Source organism: Aedes albopictus, chromosome 1 (assembly GCF_035046485.1).
Source record: "Aedes albopictus strain Foshan chromosome 1, AalbF5, whole genome shotgun sequence".
NCBI lineage: Eukaryota > Metazoa > Arthropoda > Insecta > Diptera > Culicidae > Aedes > Aedes albopictus.
In genome coordinates this window covers 135026737-135046161 of record NC_085136.1, presented here as the reverse complement: position 1 = coordinate 135046161, position 19425 = coordinate 135026737, and the positions used below count along the sequence as shown (strand labels likewise).

The 19425-nt window shown below is 39.5% G+C and overlaps 1 protein-coding gene across 1 annotated transcript in view; it reads left to right on the top strand.

Moving 5' to 3' along the window:
* The window catches only part of LOC109423006 (katanin p80 WD40 repeat-containing subunit B1), a 49583-nt gene extending 30561 nt beyond the window's left edge, over window positions 1–19022 (top strand). The window contains exon 6 of the mRNA XM_019697917.3: window positions 15214–19022. Within this exon, the coding sequence (XP_019553462.3) occupies window positions 15214–15451 (238 nt within the window). The 3' untranslated portion in view covers window positions 15452–19022. The remainder of the gene's footprint in view (window positions 1–15213) is intronic.
* Window positions 19023–19425: the final 403 nt, after the last annotated feature.

The window sequence follows — 19425 nt, the reverse complement described above, 5'->3', positions numbered from 1 at the left end:
TTGCATCAAAAGAATGATGGCCGCCGTTCGTCCTATCGAAAATTTTCTCCAAACCCCAAGCTGTGCAGTGCTGGTTGGTGGTTCATTTGACGAATGAGCCGTCCGTCGGCATGCAGTTTGGACTGCAGACGGAAACCAGATGACATGCGTTGTGGGGTGCGCGCATCGTAAATGTAACCCACTTTTTGGATGATGCTCGTTCGATTTTTTTTTCTATCCTGTTTCTGAATGATGGGGTGTACAATAAACGGTTTGTTGGCCTTACCATTTACAACCGACAATCATATGATCATGCGATGATTTGTCATATGACGACAGCAATCATTCGAAATTGGGAAGACGGAATTTCAGATGAGCGGGAATGATGTTTCATTCGTTTTAAGGATGATGTTTTCGTTCAGTGTAGAGATGTGCGGAGGCGGCCATTGTGAGCCAATCGAGCAGAGAGAACTGTGAAAGTGTGAGCCAAATGAACCAGGGGTGGTAGATCCTACCCTCTACGCCCACCCAAACATGCCCACCTGCGCGCCATGGACTTATCCACCGATGAACCAAATTCATCGCGGTTCGAGAATTTTGACACTAGAGCGGGGTCTGTTCCAATCAGAATCGTCCAATTCTGATTGGAACGGCCCCGCTCTAGTGTCAAAATTCTCGGACCGCGATGAATTCGGTTCATCGGTGGATAAGTCCATCTGCTGTTGGTTCTAATTTGTAAACATCTTTTGTTTAGTTGTTTATAAACATCAACAATAGTAAAAACATTAGCGTTTTTCTCTTCCTTTCGGTGCTGATGCTCAGTTTTTTAGGTAATCATCGAAATTTCTTGAGTTGTAGTGTTAAATTATCCTCATATTAAAGCACCAGAACCGCTCTGGGAGTTTTCAATTTTCAACCGAGTTCCGCACTCCAAACAAAACGAAAATAAAAACAAGCGAGAGTAGAGGCAAATATTTCATAATGGCGAAAAGAAAACACTGATTTTTTTCGGAATAAAATTTTTCAATATAATTTAAACACCGCTAGCCATGATGGTCTCCAATAGCGGAAGGTCCGAAAGAGCTTGAAACTATTGAGAAATCATCATGTCTACAGGTCGTAAGCCCTGATAAAGTGTGGAACGTTTTGATGGCTGTGATCCCTGACCATCATGTCAAAACCCAGGGATACCCAAGTGACCATACTGTTAGGGTGTAGGGGTTGCATCTGTGAGGCGCATATATTGACAGGCATTGCTATGGACCGTTAGGGCTGAGTAGGGTCGAGGAATGGATCTACGATTGCTGAATTATACTGAAAAAGTCGTGATTCAGCAGTGGTGGCACCGCTTTCCGCTTTTGTTCGGCCTTGGTGGTTTGTGTGGGGTGGTGCGTGTCGGTGTTTGTGTGCTTTGTGCGTGCGGTGCTTACGGCTTCAGCAGGGTGGTTACTTGGGTAGTGTGGGATAATTGGGTTTTGGACTGAGGGGGTCGTCGTTGATAAGGCCGACATCATTGAGTGCTCAGTGTTGGCGGTTGTATTGGTGACGATTTCTTCAGCCTTAAGATCTCATTTATACCACGCACAGATTTTTGGGAAGAGGGAGTACTTTGTAATGCAAGAGAGGGATTTAAACTCTGCGTTACGGGTTGGGCGAGGTCATGCAGATAGACTCAACCCAGGTGACCGTGCGGCTCGGACAGTGATGCATGAATGAGTGCGGTGTGGGTGAGGTGCGCTGCCCTGTGGGTGCAGTTGAGTCCGGGTTGGAGTGGAAAGATACCCTTCTCCACTCTAGGTCGGTTTCGGTTGTACGGGCGGGGTAGTGTTTGTCTTATTTGTGCCGTGTTGTGCGTGATTTGCGGCTCGAGCGGCGTGGTTACTTGGGAAGTATTGTGCTCTGTAATCTAGATTTTGGTTTTAAGGTGAAGCTAAGGCTGGACTGTGCCTCGGATTTGTTGGGCGCAGGTCGGGAGAGCTGGTGGCAGTTTGTGCTGGGGGGTTTACTCGATTGGTTATTCACTGATGGTGGCCAGTCGATCGACTTATCGGCGCTGCCTGTCATTTGGTTCTTGGGGTTTGTGCTCTCGAGGTTCGGGGCGTTGCTTCGTTGTATCTTCGCTTTAATACTAATATTCCTTGTTTGATTTAACTGACTGTTTTTTACAGGCGTTTAACTCATTCTATTTCATAGATTGCCAAATTTAAGGGTAATGGTTCAATAGGGTGTTAGCTATCAGAGTGGATTAGAACGAGTTGGCGCCTACAATACACCAACACTGACACACACACTCTAATACTTACACGCACACATGCACCTACAACTAGCTGTAAAAGACCAGTGGGCGGGACAATGGTGCCTACCCAACAGTTGTAGGTGGGGTGTTTGGCTTAGCTACATGACTTGGTCCGGCAAGCCCATAAACATCAATTGGTAGACGTATTGCCTAGTGAAAAGACAACGCAGATGGGCGAAAGCCAGGGGATGCGTTGATAATAGCAGAATAGCAGAATAGCAGAATAAAATTTTTCAATATAATTTAAATAAAATGATTGGCATCTATCTTTGGGGAAGATTCAAATATTACGTCCATAGTTTTTCGGGATTTCCCGACTCGACATATGTAACTTCCGCTCATCTCTATGTAGAGGATTTCTACTCGTGCGCTGTGTACTTTCGTTTAAGGGTGTGTGCCCCCTCTTTCATCCTTCTCTTTCTCGTGTTTGTTCAGGAGAATGAATGAGAAAAAAAGAAAAAGCTAGTTACGCCAATGCAAAAGAGGTTTAAGTAATTAAGAATAAAAAAATCAACTTTCACTGCACAGGATCAATTTATTACATAAAGCCTACCTATGAGTTTATGTAACCAAACGAAACTGCGCCGCATAATCTTCAGAGTAATAAACACACTAATTTTTCACCTCACGCGCGCCTGGCATCGACGCACCAATGTGTGAACTTTGTGCCATCCATATCCCACCGACACTCCGACATCCGCATGAATTTGTGCATACGCAGAGTTATATTCGGTCTGCTGTGGATACAAAAGATTGCAATCATCTCTTCCTTCTCCTTCCCCACATTGACCTGCAACTTGACGTGGCCGTGTCGCCCAAAAATAGAAGATCACCAACAACCACACACCGAAGATACCTGCTTAGTCCCCGTCAGATATCTCATTGGTTCCTTGTGTGAGTGTAGCTGGTCTGGCGATACTGGTGTGGTCAATCAAGCTCAAGCTCAATTAACCCTAAAAGGGATACCTGAGGAACCCTAAAAGGGATACCTGAGGATAACGTGCCTCTGGAGCCGGCCTTCTGATACCTGGGGTCCATTGGACCCCAGGCGTCTTTCAGAGCTCGTCTTTGATGGAACACACTCAGCGAGGTGACGAAACAGAGGCCATGAAGGTATCCCTTTTAGGGTTAATATTTCACGGAGCTCTATTTCTCAGGAGCCCATTTCCCAGAATGAATCATTCTCAAGAATTCTATTCACTAGAAAACCACTTCGCAGGATTATTTTTTTTTTTAAGAAAATCTATACAACCTTTTTTACAGAAAGTTTTCGACCTACAAATAGGAGCAATTATATTTTCAAAACACGAACTTTTTGTAATAATTTGCAGAAATAGGTGACAAAGTTCCAAATTTATTCATTTTTTCCTGAGCATGAGCATAGATGACCGCAAAATTCGTACGTTGTCGATCTAGGAGTCACCCATGGTTGGTGATACGATCTGACAATGGATCATTAGACACCAACCGTCGCCCACAACCGCGCATTCAATGGCGGCGCAGCTGACGCTGTTGAACGCATTCTTCACATCCAACGTGACAACCGCGCAGTAACGATTTCCTCTACGCTATCTCTGGAGCGCTATCTCGGCCGTTTCGGTTAAGGTCTTAATCATCGAGCGATCCCGCTGTTGTATTTTACGCAACACATTGAAAAAAATCTCGCTGTTTGTACTCAGCATTAGCGTGGTGCTGACGGTGATGACATCCTCCTCATAGCTCTTAGACAGGATGTTCGGAGCTCCGTGATTTCTGAACACCACCAGCATATTAGTTTCCGTCCATTTCTGCCTAGCGAGCGCCTGTCGATGACCTTCGGCTGTGTCCTCCTTCCTTCATGTTGCACCCTATGTCGTACCGCCAGATGGTCACTGTGCGTGTACCTATCGTCGGCCCTCCAGTCTGAGCTAGGATTTAGACCCGGGCTTCAGAAGGTCACGTCAATGATGGACTCTGCACCGTTCCTGCAGTAGGTCATTTTTTCACCTACGTTCGCGATATCCACATTCAGTCTAGCCATGGCCCAGCCTCTTGCGTTAATCGATACACTACCCTACTCGATCTCCCTGGCGTTGAAGTCTCTGCCGATGACCTCAGGACTCAGCCCTACTAGCGCGCTTGTTAGCGCATGCGGCTTCACAGTGGTTCAGGTTTAATTGTGTAAACTGCATTGTCGTTTTGAACTTCGTCCTCCACGCGTGGTTGGACATTAAGGACCCCCCAAGAAACCATGACGCTTTATGTAGAGCGCTATTTTCGCTTTATAGTGTATTATATGACATGCGATATAAAGTTGTTTTGTCATATAGGCACCATTAAAGTAGGTTTAAAGTCGAAAGTGGCGCTACTATTGTTGATTTACAGCAAGCTTTACTGTGGTGATTGCTAAAGCATATAAAATGCTTGTACCTTATAGCTAATGCAATCAAATCGCATGGAATGCACACTTAATGCATCATGTCAAAAAAGAAAAAAAGTATGTTTATCATTTTTCTATCTATTTTTATCTTCCGATACTCTCACTTTGATGTTTTTTATTGTATTTCGGGAATTGAACCTAGACTGCTGAAACTGACCACGATGAAACTCGGACGCGCTAATGCTGTGTGCTACGATACCATGTATTTTGCACCTGGAAAAATGTGCAACATAAAGTAAAGTATACTTAGCTAGTGCCTTATTGAGTTGTGTTTTCAGCAACTCTAAAAAATGTGCCGGGGTCTGAATGCCATCAGTTATGTTACTCTCGAATATAAATTCGTCTGTGTTGATTCTGTTTTTTTTTTGTTGTTTTCATATGTGCTCACTTCTACCTAAAATACAATAAATAAGAAACAATACAAACAGCGCTTCAATTCTTCCTTTTATGAAATCGGGTTTAACAAGGAAACCGATACCCCACATAATTTTTGTTCCCTCAGCATCTGATTATTTTCATGTCCCAACCAGAAACCCAAAAAACCATACATAATATAAATTTTCACACAGCAACATCAGAGCATGATAATCTAAGTGCTCCGCAGCAATCCATGAAAATTTTGGTTTGTTTTGAATGGTTCTGTTTCTAAAAGTGTTTTACAGTTTTTTTTTTGAACTGAGCGATGTTTTTCTGTTTACAACGTTGGAAGCTTTAGTAAAGGCACATATAAAGTAATAAATGCTTGCATTATTGATTGCTATAAAGCTTTTAACATGGTAATGCAATGAAGCATTTAACAACGGCTCTATAGAACTATACAGAACTGTCAAAATCTCGTAATGCTTCAATGCTTTCATAATGTAGATTAAACGCTTCATTACTTGACAGATGTAAAATAAAAGTTATGTTGCATTAGCTAAACTATAATACGATGGAATTAATGTTATGATATAATGCTTGTGGTTACTTGGGCCCTACGGGGAGCTTGAACGTAGCAATCTGCGTGCCAGCCGGACCCTTTCGCAGGCGGATCGATGCACTTGGTACATCTATCTCGCATACGATCAATCGTATCAGTTTATCCGGGAATCCGTATTCGTGCATAATCTGCCATAGCTGGTCTCGATCGATTGAGGGTCAACTAACCCTTTAGGACACTTAAATAAATGCTACGGTCGATAGAATGAAAAATATTGCTTTCCCATAGTAATTCCCATACAAACTTTGAATGGCTTCAGCTGTCTCAATTTTCAACCAAATGAGCTCAAATTTTGGGAGAATGCATAAAATATTGTTACAAATCGAATAAGCGGTATGGAGCAAAAACGATTTTTTTTGAACCACGCTATTTAATGGGCACGTTGTATTTGCGGCACTTCTGTAACACCTGGTGGATGGCGAACATCTGGTCCGTTGTAGCGCGTTCACCCATGAATCCAGCCTGATATTGCCCACGAACTCTCTAGCAATCGGTTATAGACGGCGGCAAAAAAAATGAGAGAGTAACTTGTAGGCAGCGCTCGGTAGTGTGATCCCGCGATAGTTCCCGTAATCCAACTTGTTGCCTTTTTTGTAGATGGGAAACACGATACCTTCCATCCATTCCTCCGGTAATGCTTCCTCCTTCCAAATCTTGGTAATGACCCAGTGTAGTGCTCTCACCAGTGCTTCTCCACCGTAGGTATTTTAGAGGCTCGCTTGGTAGTTGATCAGCTCCAGCGGCTTTGTTGTTTTTCAACAACCGGTCAACCTCCTCCTCAATCTCTTGGAGGTACCATACAGAAGACAATATAAAAACAATACAACGTATGGATTTGCGCCATAAAATGTATTGTAAATAAATATTCTACAATATAATGTACAGGTTGTTAAGTATCGTAACAATACAAAAAATATTTTTTTCTCGAACAAATCTGTTATTGTTTGAACTTTTTATACAATAGAATGTACTGTTGTGTAACCAAACAATTACAATATAATTAAATGTTGGCAATAGAAATGTATTGTAGTATTATTGTTATGTATTGTATTTGTATTGGAATTTTCATCCGGGAAACAACGCTTCAACCCTTTGTTTTTCGTAGGATGAAAATGGAAGCCACAAGTTTAATAAGGAAACAAATACCCTACATATTTTTTGATAGCATGCTTCTAAACTGAGATAGTAGCAATTGACTATAACTCTTTGCAAGCGAGTTTTCCCAACACTGCACTGGTTGCAACAGGTTACAACATAGGAGATAAAAAGCTTGACGATCTGCTTGAAATTAAGAAAAGCAAAATGTGTGTTCCAAAAATCGGGTCACTTATGTATGCCTTGTATGTATTTTTAGAAACCAACGTGGCCCCGTATGGCTTGGTTGAGAACTACTAATACAACACATCGGCTTTCACGTTGTCGCCAAATTTTTGCTTGCTTCAATATTTTAATATTTAGTCGCAATTGTGTTATTCCTAGCGCTTTTACTAAACATAAATATCCTAACATATTCCCTTACTGAAATTCAATATATGTTTGAATTTCCCCTCCACTCATACAAAGATAACGATCAAGCCAAGCATTGATAGGCGGAGCTTACATCCCCTCGCTTTTCTTTATGTACTACCTACCTATGTATTGTGTTTATAGAAGGGGCTTTCGCTGTGCTGAGTTCGACGAGATGTTACCAACCAGACAACCCCACACTAGTATGCTCGGCGAGATAAGAAGGTAGGATAGGGTAGGATGACTCGCGATAATTCCGATGGAGCATTGATCTAGGGTGGGTGTACCAATTATGGCACTACCTAAGGAAAGCTATTTATACAAAAATAACGAGAAGACCAACGAATGTCATCAATAAGTTAAAAGACAGCTTAGTTTCCATACTTTACAGCAAAAATATGGAAACGGAGCCAAAACTACTTTAAGTATTTATTAAAGCGTGTGCCAATGATAGGAACCCTGTACCAGTTATGGCTACATTTTTTAACTTCAGTTCCTTTTCGCACTATTTGCATGCATTTCTTATGGGGTTAGCCATAACTGGTGCACTATGGCGAAAAAGGGTGCAAGGAAGCCGAAATTTTAAAGAAAATGATTTATTTCTACCATGATTTGAGCAAAATGTGGAGTTTAAATAAGTGCGACTATCTTTCGTAAACGTGATCTATTGTTCACAAAATTTGTCTTGTTTATTTACATCGTAATAGGGTGAAAATCAACTATGGCGAATGATTGGTACTATAGCCATAATTGGTACACTCACCCTATATCGGATTGAGTAATTACTGTTGCGTACATATGCGACGTAAGAGGGGGAACTAAATTAATTGATAATATTTGTGAAGAAGCATAAAATCAGATTCTGTAACAAAAGAGTGGGAATCCGCTTGTTTATTAAGGCTTTTGTTTATTCGACTCTGGAATTAATGACCGTATTCAATTTTGTAATTAATGACCGTCGTTTAAACAGGTTGATAGCATTTAAGAGATTTTGAAAACGTATTTTTCCAAACATAATACATTTTTGTCGAACTTTTTTCTTCGTGAAAATACAGTAGCATGAAAGCATTAAATTGATCCGTGAGTTTGACATTCGATACGATCCTTTTCATGCTTCAACTTCAAATCAGACACTTTTAATGCGATTATGATCTAGTTTGTATTTTTTATGCTTCTGCCCTATTTTCGATTTTCTTTCCTTCTGTCTTGTATACATATTAGTACGTTGTCAGTTCCGTCACACTCGTCTATTGAATGAACCGTCGAAAACGTCCTTCGTCATGTTTGATGGGCATATCATCGCATCGTCATGGACGGGTCCTTATTCCTTCCATTTTTTTCTCTGTATTAATGTAGGGGAACAAAGCCCAAAATGCCAAGATGGGGTAAAATGGCCCAACTCATAAAATCATTCCTGGATGGGACTTGATCATTGCTATAGGTAAATGGTGTCAAGATATATTTGCATCAAACATTCTTCTAGAAGCTAGGCCACCAAACCCACGAAAAATCCTTTGATTTCCCAATGAAAATTGGCAACTTCCGGTTTTTTGTGCTTGCAATTAAGGTTTTCTGGTGATTTTATTACCAGCCAAGTGTTTCCAACGAGATTGAGACACGCATGGAGACGCATGGTTGTTGATGTCTAAGCTTTCCATGTTAGGGGTCATTCAAATATTACGATCATCGTTTTTCGGGGAGGGGGGTTAAACTCCATTTATTGAGTATACGAAAAAAGCGGGACAGAGGGGGGAAAATGAGTCGGCAATGCCCGAAAACTGATGTACGTAATTTTTGAATGTTTTCATGAAGTGGCATCTTACCCCATGGCAGATGGTCGTTTTGCACCACTTCCGTTTTACGAATCAGTTTTTAAAATCGCTGAAAATCGATGAAAATGCAATAGTTTTGTGAATATTTTTGCTGAGGTATCGAGCAAATATTGTCTAGTTGCTGTTACCACTTTGGAAGCCTAACAAATGAGGCTAATTATCATTGAAAACAATGAAAGTTTGAAAAATGGCATTTTACCCCACTTGACCCTATATGAGCCTCTACAAGGGACAAGGAGGCATTTAAGCGGAAGAGTGTCAAATCAAATTGAGACTTATGCGCCGGGTGCGAAAGCTGCTTGTTTATGTTGTTATTGACAGTCATATGCTACTCCGAAGGGTGTCCCTCTTGAGATTTGTTTCATTCATGAATAATGTTTGAGTGTACCTCGTTTGAAAAGGGAAAAAAACTCGTTGCGTTAGTTTTGTGCTCTTTCTCTGTGTCTCTACACTATGCCTACATTTTCGAGTGGCGATGAAAGATTAAACTTGATTTCATTGTTGCTGATTGCGCTTCAAGTCGACAGCGTAAACGTATCTATTACATCCGAGAGGGATGTTTGATTCATACCGAGAGGCTGATGGAACTGCCTTTTTTCAAGCAGGGGGTTGATATCATAGTGCTTTTATTAGCATTTTTGAATGACGCCCTGACGCAGTCGGCCATCTTGAAATTTTCTACATTTGAATATCGCATTACATTAGAAACATAAAATGACCATTAAAACGAATTACATTTTAAGTTTTGGCATTTTATATATCACGCAGTTCACCATTTGAAATTGTTGATGCTTTTTTTCCAGTTATCGAAAGTATTTCATATTATTTTTAACCATGTAACACCCAAGGTAACCCAAGGTTGATTATAAAAAACACAGAAATATATTTGTAAAGGTATGATGGTCTGGTATCATGTTTTACGAAGTACTGTTACGAGAAGAATCAGGAAGCTTTGGAGGTATCTACACAGACCTTCAAATGTGTCCCAGGAGGATAAAATTGAAGAATCCCTAGAGAAAACAAGAGAATGATCTCTGAAATAATGTCGGAAAGGGCCCATATAGCCGAGGCGGTAAACGCACAGGTATTCAGCATGACCATGCTGAGGGTGACGGGTTCGATTCCCGGTCGGTCCAGGATCTTTTCGTAAAGGACATTTCCTTGACTTCCTTGGACATAGAGTATCTTCGTGCCTGCCACACGATATACGCATGCAAAATGGTCATTTGCAGAGGAAACTCTCAGTTAATAACTGTGGAAGTGCTCATAGAACACTAAGCTGAGAAGCAGGCTTTGTCCCAATGAGGACGTTACGCCAAGAAGAGAGAGAATGTCGGAAAGGTTATCAAGAGGAATCACTGAAACAACTGGAGGAACCCTGGAATGAATGTTGGGAGGAATCCTGGAAGTAATCGCTAGAGGAATTCTTAGAGGCATTTATAAAGAAAATGTTAGAGATCGCTGGAGGAACTCGGAGAAGACCCGTGAAAGAATCTAAGAAACGACCCCCGATTGTATCCTGCATTTGCTGGAACTATTCCAAAGCAATAAATGTATACATTTTGATCTTTGCATCTCTGATCTCTCTGACCATCGCTGATCATGAAAGGAATCTCTGAAGGAATTCTTATATGAATCGACAAAGGATTTCCGGAATAAAACAATTACAGGAAAAATCCCTGAAAGATTCCCGAAAGTATACTTCAAACATGTAATTAAAAAGCACAGCATGTTACCACACTCAACGACCAACTGCACCGATACGACGCAATCTAGGGTACAGTGAAACATGATGTCCTTTACTGACATTTATCAGATTTACTGGTATGTCCCAAACATGTTGAAAACTTGTAATTAAAAGGCACAAAATGTTGCAAATTTATAAATTCAGAAAACGACGCATTCAAAATTAGCAACACAGACTGCTCGGTGGCTAGGTACTTGGTTATGTGTGCTGAGTGATCAGAAGGCTGGCTCCAGAGGCACGTTATCCTCCATTTGGGACATTTGTGCCATTTCACAAGAAGGATATATGAAAAGGAGTGTTCATGGTGTGCGTACGGAGTCAGTTTGGCTTTCCATTCTGTGGAATCGTTACCTGTTTTCATGGCTTAGTAGGTTAAAGCACTGCAGTGCACTGGTCTAGCAAATACGGATTTGAACCCCACCATAACGAGACTTTTTTTTTACTAATTCATCGCGCAATTTGTCTATTTGCAACATTATGTGCCTTCTAATTACAAGTTATCAGTATATTTTAGAGTAAATTTCAGACATACTAGCAAATTTGGTAAAGGCCAAGCAAGGGAAGCAACATGTATCATTGCTCTCGAAAAGTAGTTTCGATAAAAGATCCATGAACATTTTCTGGTGATTTTTTTTCCTCCCCTGTTGGAGAAATTAAGCCACTGCCTCCAATAAGCTGAACTTTTGTGGCATTTCTGGCGGAATACTCGAATCCCTCAAGGACCGATTGGATTATATCCTATCATGAATTTCTCCAAGAGTTCCTCCAAAAATTTCTCCAAAAATTCCTCCAAGAATTTCTCCAGATTTTTTTTCAAAAACTTCTGCTAAGAATTCCTCCAAGAATCCGTTAAGGAATTTCTACAGAAGTTGTTTCAAGAATTCTGACAGGAACTCTAATAAGAATTTCTCCAAGACATGCTCCAATAATTCTGTCAAAAATTAATCAAAGAATCCCTCCAGAAATTTGGCCAGGGATTCCTTTCTAAATCCCTCTAGAAATACCAACAGGGATTTTTCAATAAACATCTTCAAGAATTCTTCCTGGAAATCCTTCAGAAATTCCTCCAAGAATTCCTCAAGGAATTTCTTCAAAACATTCGCCAAGAATTCCTCCAACAATTCCTTCCAGAATTACTTTCCAAGAATTCCTTCAGGAAAACCTCCAAGACTTCTTTCAAGAATACCACCACGGAACTCTCTAAAAATTTCTCCAGGAAATCCTTGAAGAATTCTTTCAGAAATTCTTTCATGAATTCTTACAAGAATACTTCCAGGACTTTCTTCAAGAATTTCTTGAAGAAATTTCTGAACAAAATCCTGGAGGAATTCCTGGAGTACTTTCTGGAAGAATTAATGAAGTAATTTGTGAAGCAATTTAAAAAAAATCCTGGGGGATTTCTTAGAGGAATTCTTGAAGTATTTCCCGGAACAATTGCTAGAGTAATTCCTGGAAGAATTTTTGGAGTATTTCCTGAATGTATTCGTAGAGCGATCCTTGGAGAAATTCCTGTAGTATTTACTGCAGCAATTCCTATAGAAATTCCTGCAGGAGTTCCTGGAATAATTCCTGAAGGAATTTCTGGGATATTTCTTGTTGGAATTCTTGGAGTATTTCCCGGAACAATTCCTAGAGGAATTCATGTAGTAATTCCTAGAGAAATTCTTGTAGTTATTCCAGGAGGAATTCGTAGAGTTATTCCTGGAGAAATTCTTGTAGGAATTTCTGGAATATTCCCTGAAGGAATTTCTGGAGTAATTCCTGAAAGAATTCCTGGAGTAATTCCTGAAGGAATTCCTGAAGGAATTCCTGGAGTATTTGCAGGAGGATTTTCTGAGGAATGACTGATGGAATTCCTGGAAGAATTTCAGAAGGAATCCATGTGAAATATTACTGGAAGTACCCCTGTTGGAATTGCTGGAGAAATTCCGGGATGAATTTGTGGAGGAATTCCTGAAAAAAAAAACCCTGGAAGAATTCGTGGAGGACACCGTGGTGGAATTTCAGCAAGAATCCCTTGATCATTTCTTAGATGAATTAGCGGTTATTCCTAGAGAAAGTCCTGGAGATATTCCTGGAGGATGTCTTGGTGGAATTCCTGGAATAATCCTTGGAAGAATTCCTGTAGGAATCCCTGAAAGAATTCCTTGAGCAATTCCTGTAGAAATCCCTGGACTAGTTGTTGGAGGAAATCCTGGATGAATTCCTAAAGGAGCTCTGGAGAAATTTCCGCAGGAATACCTGAATGAATTCCTGAATGAGTCCATGGAGGAATCCATTAGGGATTTGTGAAGGAATCCCTGGGAGTATTCGTGAAGGAATCCCTGAAGGAATTTCTAGAGGAAGTTTCCAGAGAAATCCTTGGGGGATTCCCGAGCAATCCTCAGGAAACTTCCGTGGAATCCTCGGAGAACTCCCGGAGGAATTCCCGAGGAACTCTTGGGAGAATTACCGAGGAATTCCAGCAGGATTTCTCGAAAAGTTCTTAAAGTAATTCCATAGGAACTCCTGAAGGAATTACAGAGTAGCCCCTGAATAAATTTCCTAGAAACTGCCAGGAAACTCGTGAAGAATTTCACGGGAAGATCTGGAGACATTTCCAAGGAACTCGTAAAGATATTCTCGGAGAACATCACGATGAATTTTTGTTGGACTTCTGAAGGAATTCTTGGGTAATTTCCGACACTTCAAAATACGTACCATAGAGATCATTTATTTGTCAGTGGATCCAGAAATAACACACAGAGATATTCAAAATACTATGAGATACAACAGAAATAATCGTGAAAGAATTACATCGATAAAGTTAAGAAATACAAGAGTAGATCTTTTACAGATTTTTCGAACCCTCTAAGCAGAATACCCCCGTACGAAACTGATTACACTCATTCGAAGTACAAGAGTAGAACTTGTAAAGTTTGAAGGTATTCATTCCAGAATAGTTTGGATGACCTAGATCGCCAAGTGAATGTTGCTAAGTTATCAGAATTGCACTCTGAGGCTCTAAGAATAGCGTAGATTATATTCCGCGAACATTCGCTACAATAAAAATATCCTAAGATTTACAGATTTTGCGACTCATACTTCAAAATACATTGGGTCCATTTGTATGTCAGTGGACACCCAAATAGCAACTCATAGAGATACTCGTAATATTATGAGGTGAAACAGACACCTAGGGTATAGACTGTTTCAGAAATTATAAATACACTTTGTTTATTAAATTAAATGAACTGTTCTAATGATTTTACCAACTTCTTTCAGAGTATAGCATATAGTACTCCATATTTTAATATTTCCTTTCAATTGTCTTGATATTCTAAAGAACAGTTCAGTTCTCTAACAAATAACTTAACTTTTCAAATTTGCATTTGCACAAAGGTGTTTTTTGATGATTTCAACATTATTTATCACCAAATACCAAAAATTGTCTAAATTATTATCACATTCGCTTTCTCAACAAATTGTCTAAGGAATGCCTTGATCAAAATTTGGGAAAAATTGATAAAGGCATTTCCACAATATTTTTTCGGAGATCAAGTTTCTCATTTTTTATGGTTTTCTACGGAACATAAGAACTACACAGTTTCTTAGCTTTCCTGAACGCATTTAATCTAAACAAACCTATTTTTTCAGCTCATTCGATGCTTCAGATGACAAAGCTTGTTATACCATAAAAACGAATGCAGTAAGCAGTAATTAAGACATTCGTTTGCTTAACGTTTGTTGCTACTGCTGTTGTTGAGAAATTTGAAACAAAAATTTTTGTTTTGAGAAGGCCCGTAATGGTGGTTCTTGATCAAATATTCCAGTAAAAATTACTGTTACCAATCGAGAAATATCTTCTATTATCGATACAGCAATTTTTATTGTGTTAGGAAATTAAATATTTTATCTGTGAGATTTTTTTTTCCTTTCTGCTATGATACATTTTTTGACCACTTTGTGCAACTTCAAATTTTAATCATCTACCTTACAGAGCCCTTTTTTTAACTTTTACCGGAAGTATCAACAAAATTGGTGTAATTTGCTTCGTTAGCATGTTTACTATAAGAGCTAGAAGAAATTTTTTTGGATAATGTGCTTAAAATAAAATGGCCGGTTATCGTTAGTGTATTTATAATTTCTGAAACAGTCTATAAAATGTTTTAAAGCAAAGAAGATATTGCATTTCTACCAAAAGAAGATCGTCCCGGGTATTTGCGGGCTAAGATTAGGCTAAAGTTTAGGCGCATGTTTGCCATTATGCATAATCTTTGAGGTACATTTTTTATATTTTTCACTATTTTTTTCGACTTGAGACTATGAGAAGCTTCCTACTACTACTCTGCCGTGTGCAGCATAGTTGTCCCATGTTAATAGGAATTCCCATAGAACATGGGACAACTATGCTGCACATGGCAGTACTCTACACACATCATCTTAAATATTCCGCTCTGCTTCCTCTACTTCCAGCCACTGTACCCGCGCCTGCGACACGTTACGAGTAATTCTGACCACGTTTCTGCCGGTAATTCGCGAAAACACCGACCCGTGGGGTGCCTGCACGATCGGTGTGGACGTCAGCCGCGAGGAGCGAGTCAGCAAATGCATGGAGTGCAAAACGTGGCTGCTGAGGATACGAACCCTGCCGGAGAATCCGAAAATCGGTACCAATCTGCAGCAGCTGCAAAACATGATGGTCGACCTGTGAAGAAGAAGCACGGCAGAGGTAAGCGACGAGCTTTTCTTTTGATTGTATGATTTTTTTATTTATTAATTTCCGTTATGGTAGAACTAATAGTGTTTTCAAAATTCTACGACGAATTCGTCAAAGTTTGGCACTCGTCGTTTTTTGAGCGACAGAATGGTGGACTTTGTCTACAGTGAAATTAAATGAAATCACTGCTAATGTCACTAATTTATTTGCAAGCAAAACAACAGTAAGTTTACAAAACTGTATGATTTTAAGCTTTTAACGGTTTTTTTGTTTTTATTCATGAAGCAAACGTAATATATTTTTAGACTAACGAAAATGCAATGAAGGAAAATAAGAAAAAAAATCGTCGATACAGATTAATAATAAGACTGAACATTTTAATTGAAAAAATCAACATACAAAAGATCATCCTACTAAGAATAATACTGCTACGATTATATAGATTTTTATTAACATAAGCGAAAGAAGCAAAATCATCCTAATATAGGCAAGCGAAGTAACCAAATTCACGGCTTTTTATATTTGATATCGGAACATTTTAGCTCAATCTTAGAACTACTGTTGACCAATCGCACATTAGCATTGGCCAACAAGGTACAACTAAATCGAGAGAATGAAAAAAATGAAAACTACGGAACGGTGATCTACTTAGTGCTTTAGACAAAAAAGCAACACGCAATAATTGTGATTAACAACACACCACTCGTTTCCTTGACTTTGTTTAACAACCATCAAAATGCTTTCTATTGGCATGCCCTAATACCCATAATGATCGAAATTTAAACTGCGCAGTTTCGGGGAAATCAAGTCACAAAATTATAAAACAATAATGCATTTACCAGTAAATAGTAACAAGGAAACAAAAGTATATGAATAGCAGTAAATAACCGCCGCCAGTTTTGTGCAGTATCCCGGGAACACTTCTGGTCTCACTTTTCCAGTATTAGATTTTTTTCGGAATCATTTTCATACCAATCTGTTCAGTATATCCGTCACCCTATAGACTGCGAAAATGCTAAACATTTGTCCATTTTATTGGTAACACTACGATTTTTGAAGGTTATTCTATAGTTAAGTTCACTTCATCCTCCAGCAGAGGCGAATGACTCAAGTTAAAACCTCTTTAATAAATAATAATTATAATAATAAACTTCATCCTCCTTGTTACTCGATGGGATGTAATTCGGTCCGTTGAATCTGCGCCGACTGAAGAATCTTACTCCATTGGACTCGGTTCTGGACTCAACGCAGACTGTCGTGCTTTTATCAGCATGATAGTATTTGTTTATATATTTGGTATAATTATAACTGATGGTTGCAAGTGACGCTGCCTTATGTTGATTCGTTTTTTACCGCCAAGTATCGTTCGGAGATCCTTTTGTAAAAATGCCTTCTGGTTGCTCCTTCAATATCCAAGAGTCTTGGTCACCAAGACCAAATCGTGACCAATCTAATCATGGCTGTATGACTAACAGTAAGGACCTGTGTCTTATACAAGTTTCGAGATACGCCAATCCTTCCACTATCAACACTATTTCGTTACAAACACCATCACTAGATCCACGATGTGATTATGTTTTTCGTCTTGCTGGTGTTGATTGTGAATGCTTCTTTAACGGCTCAGCAGATATTTTCCTTATTGATTTCACAAGATTTTAACGAAATCGGTCGAATATCTAACCGAATAACTAGCTGAAATTCGTTCTGCTCAAAAGTAAATTTTAAAATTTTAGAAATTGGACCGAAATTTCGTCAGAAAACCATGTTTTACCATTATCTCTTGAAACGTCGCAAGTTATACGTCCTGAGTTTGCAAGTTATACTCCCAAATTTAATGCAGAATTTGTAACAGAGTAAGCATTTGATCCGTCGTTGACAGGCTCTTACGAAAATCAGCTTGGTATTCGCCGACGAAGGACTCTTTCAGCAACTTTGGTTAGAATACCTGAGAATATGGTCTGAGGATTGAAAAATTACAGAACATTTCAGAACACAAGGACAGGCCTTCTCTGCACGAATTGTCCATCGGCACTGATGCCTAATTTTTTCGTCGAAGCATAAGTGTTCTCTCCATTTAACGAAATCTCGAAGTATTCTTTCCATTTGCTTGCTTTCATTTGACGGGAAGCGGCGCAGTTCTTCTTGGTACACCATTTACAGTTTCGTAAAATGTCTGCATATTGTTTTGTTCCATACATATGCAATTACGCATAGCTACACCTACACGTTGCTATATCTGAAATTTAATATTATTTCGTTGAATTTTTGCATTGAGCTAGGCATTGTCGTCTGTTGCCGTTACGTGTCTTAACCCTTCAGGACGCGCGCTGTTGTAAAAAATACAACACCGCCAAAAAAAACTCGCTTTTCGTATACAGCGCGCGCACAGTTTTGGTTGCTTGATGGCGCGCGTCCTGAAAGGTTAAGACTTCTGATATATACCTTCACTAATCGTAATTGTCAATGAAACCGTAACTACAAATCCACCCTTCCTCATGTCCTTCCCAGAAAACAAAAAAACGTACAAAATCAAATTAATTGTCACCAAAACCTCGTTAATAATAGGTAAAAAATGCGAAAGCCTAATTCAGTCACATTTTATAAATAGATTCGTTACGACAGAACGTTGTTTCATACAACCACGCAATACCGTACAAATCAAAGTTATAGTTTTATCCACCTTGAATATGAAAGAAACACATGACAACACAATTGTTTTACTAGCGCCTTACGCCAGCACCACGTTTTATGAAATGGCTTACATCGAATGACATTTTCCGTTACAAACCTGTAAGCGCGATCTAGCACAGGAACAGGAGTTTTTTTTGCGTAGCTTCTAATACACCACAATATTCGTCAACACATTCAAACTATGTACATAAAATCACTCCACGCCAATTACTAGCTTATTTGTTCATTCACTCATCTTACATTCATCAATCCATCCAACACATTTACACTAGAACGCCTTGTTGATTCACACCTCATTCAAGGAGATATGTAAGAAGTGATGTTCACTCCAAAGTAACCCCAAAAAATGAAACTAATATCATTAAAACGATGGAACGCCATCCACATGCAGAATGGTGAATAATATTAGAATATTAATATTTATAAACGAAAAAAGTAAAAATAACTCACACAACATTGAAGTGCCTTCAAAAAATCAATCTCGCAAATACGAAGAGAGAGAGAGATACAAACGAACATAAAGACCGCAGTAACAGCAAATGAAAGACAAGTGAAAGCATAGTGAGATCAATACGGAACCGTATAGGTAGAGATTGAACATTGTTCTTTTTTTCCTGTTTCTTTTGTAAATCTATGGAATGCGATTTTGGCTAATGTGGGCCATTAAAACAACGAGCAGTGAATGTGTGATGAAGATTGTTGAGTTTTCACGGTAGTTAGGAGGACGAATGGAAATGAAGCAGATTAGTCAGTTGCTTCTGTGAGAAAAAAAAATGTGAAAGCGAAGGTGAAGGATTAACGGCAAGAATGCTACACTGTGTACACACTACAACCCACTCAAAAATATAAAACAAAACATTGAACATATTAAAAACAGTTTTGTCACTTCTGAAAGAAATCCTTTTTTCTCAAATTGGTGGTACGTTCGTTTTTGAAGCATAGTAGATAGCTGTTTAATGAAAATCGATTTTCTAATACACCTGGCGACACCCGAGTGGAGAAACTTGCTCCCAGATAGACCACGTGCTGGTCCACGGGCGACATTTTCCGGACGTCATGTGAAGTCCTACAGACGCCGGAACATTGACTCGGATTATTATCTTGTGACCGCAAAATTCCGGGCAACGGGTGTAACGAGTTCAAGAAACAACAGAACGATACGTGTCAATATCCAACGCATGTCAGCCGAAGGGGTTGCTGCACAGTACCATTAGAAGCTGGACGAGAGGATAGGAGAGACCAACGGATCTTTAGATATTAACAGCTTATGGGGGTTT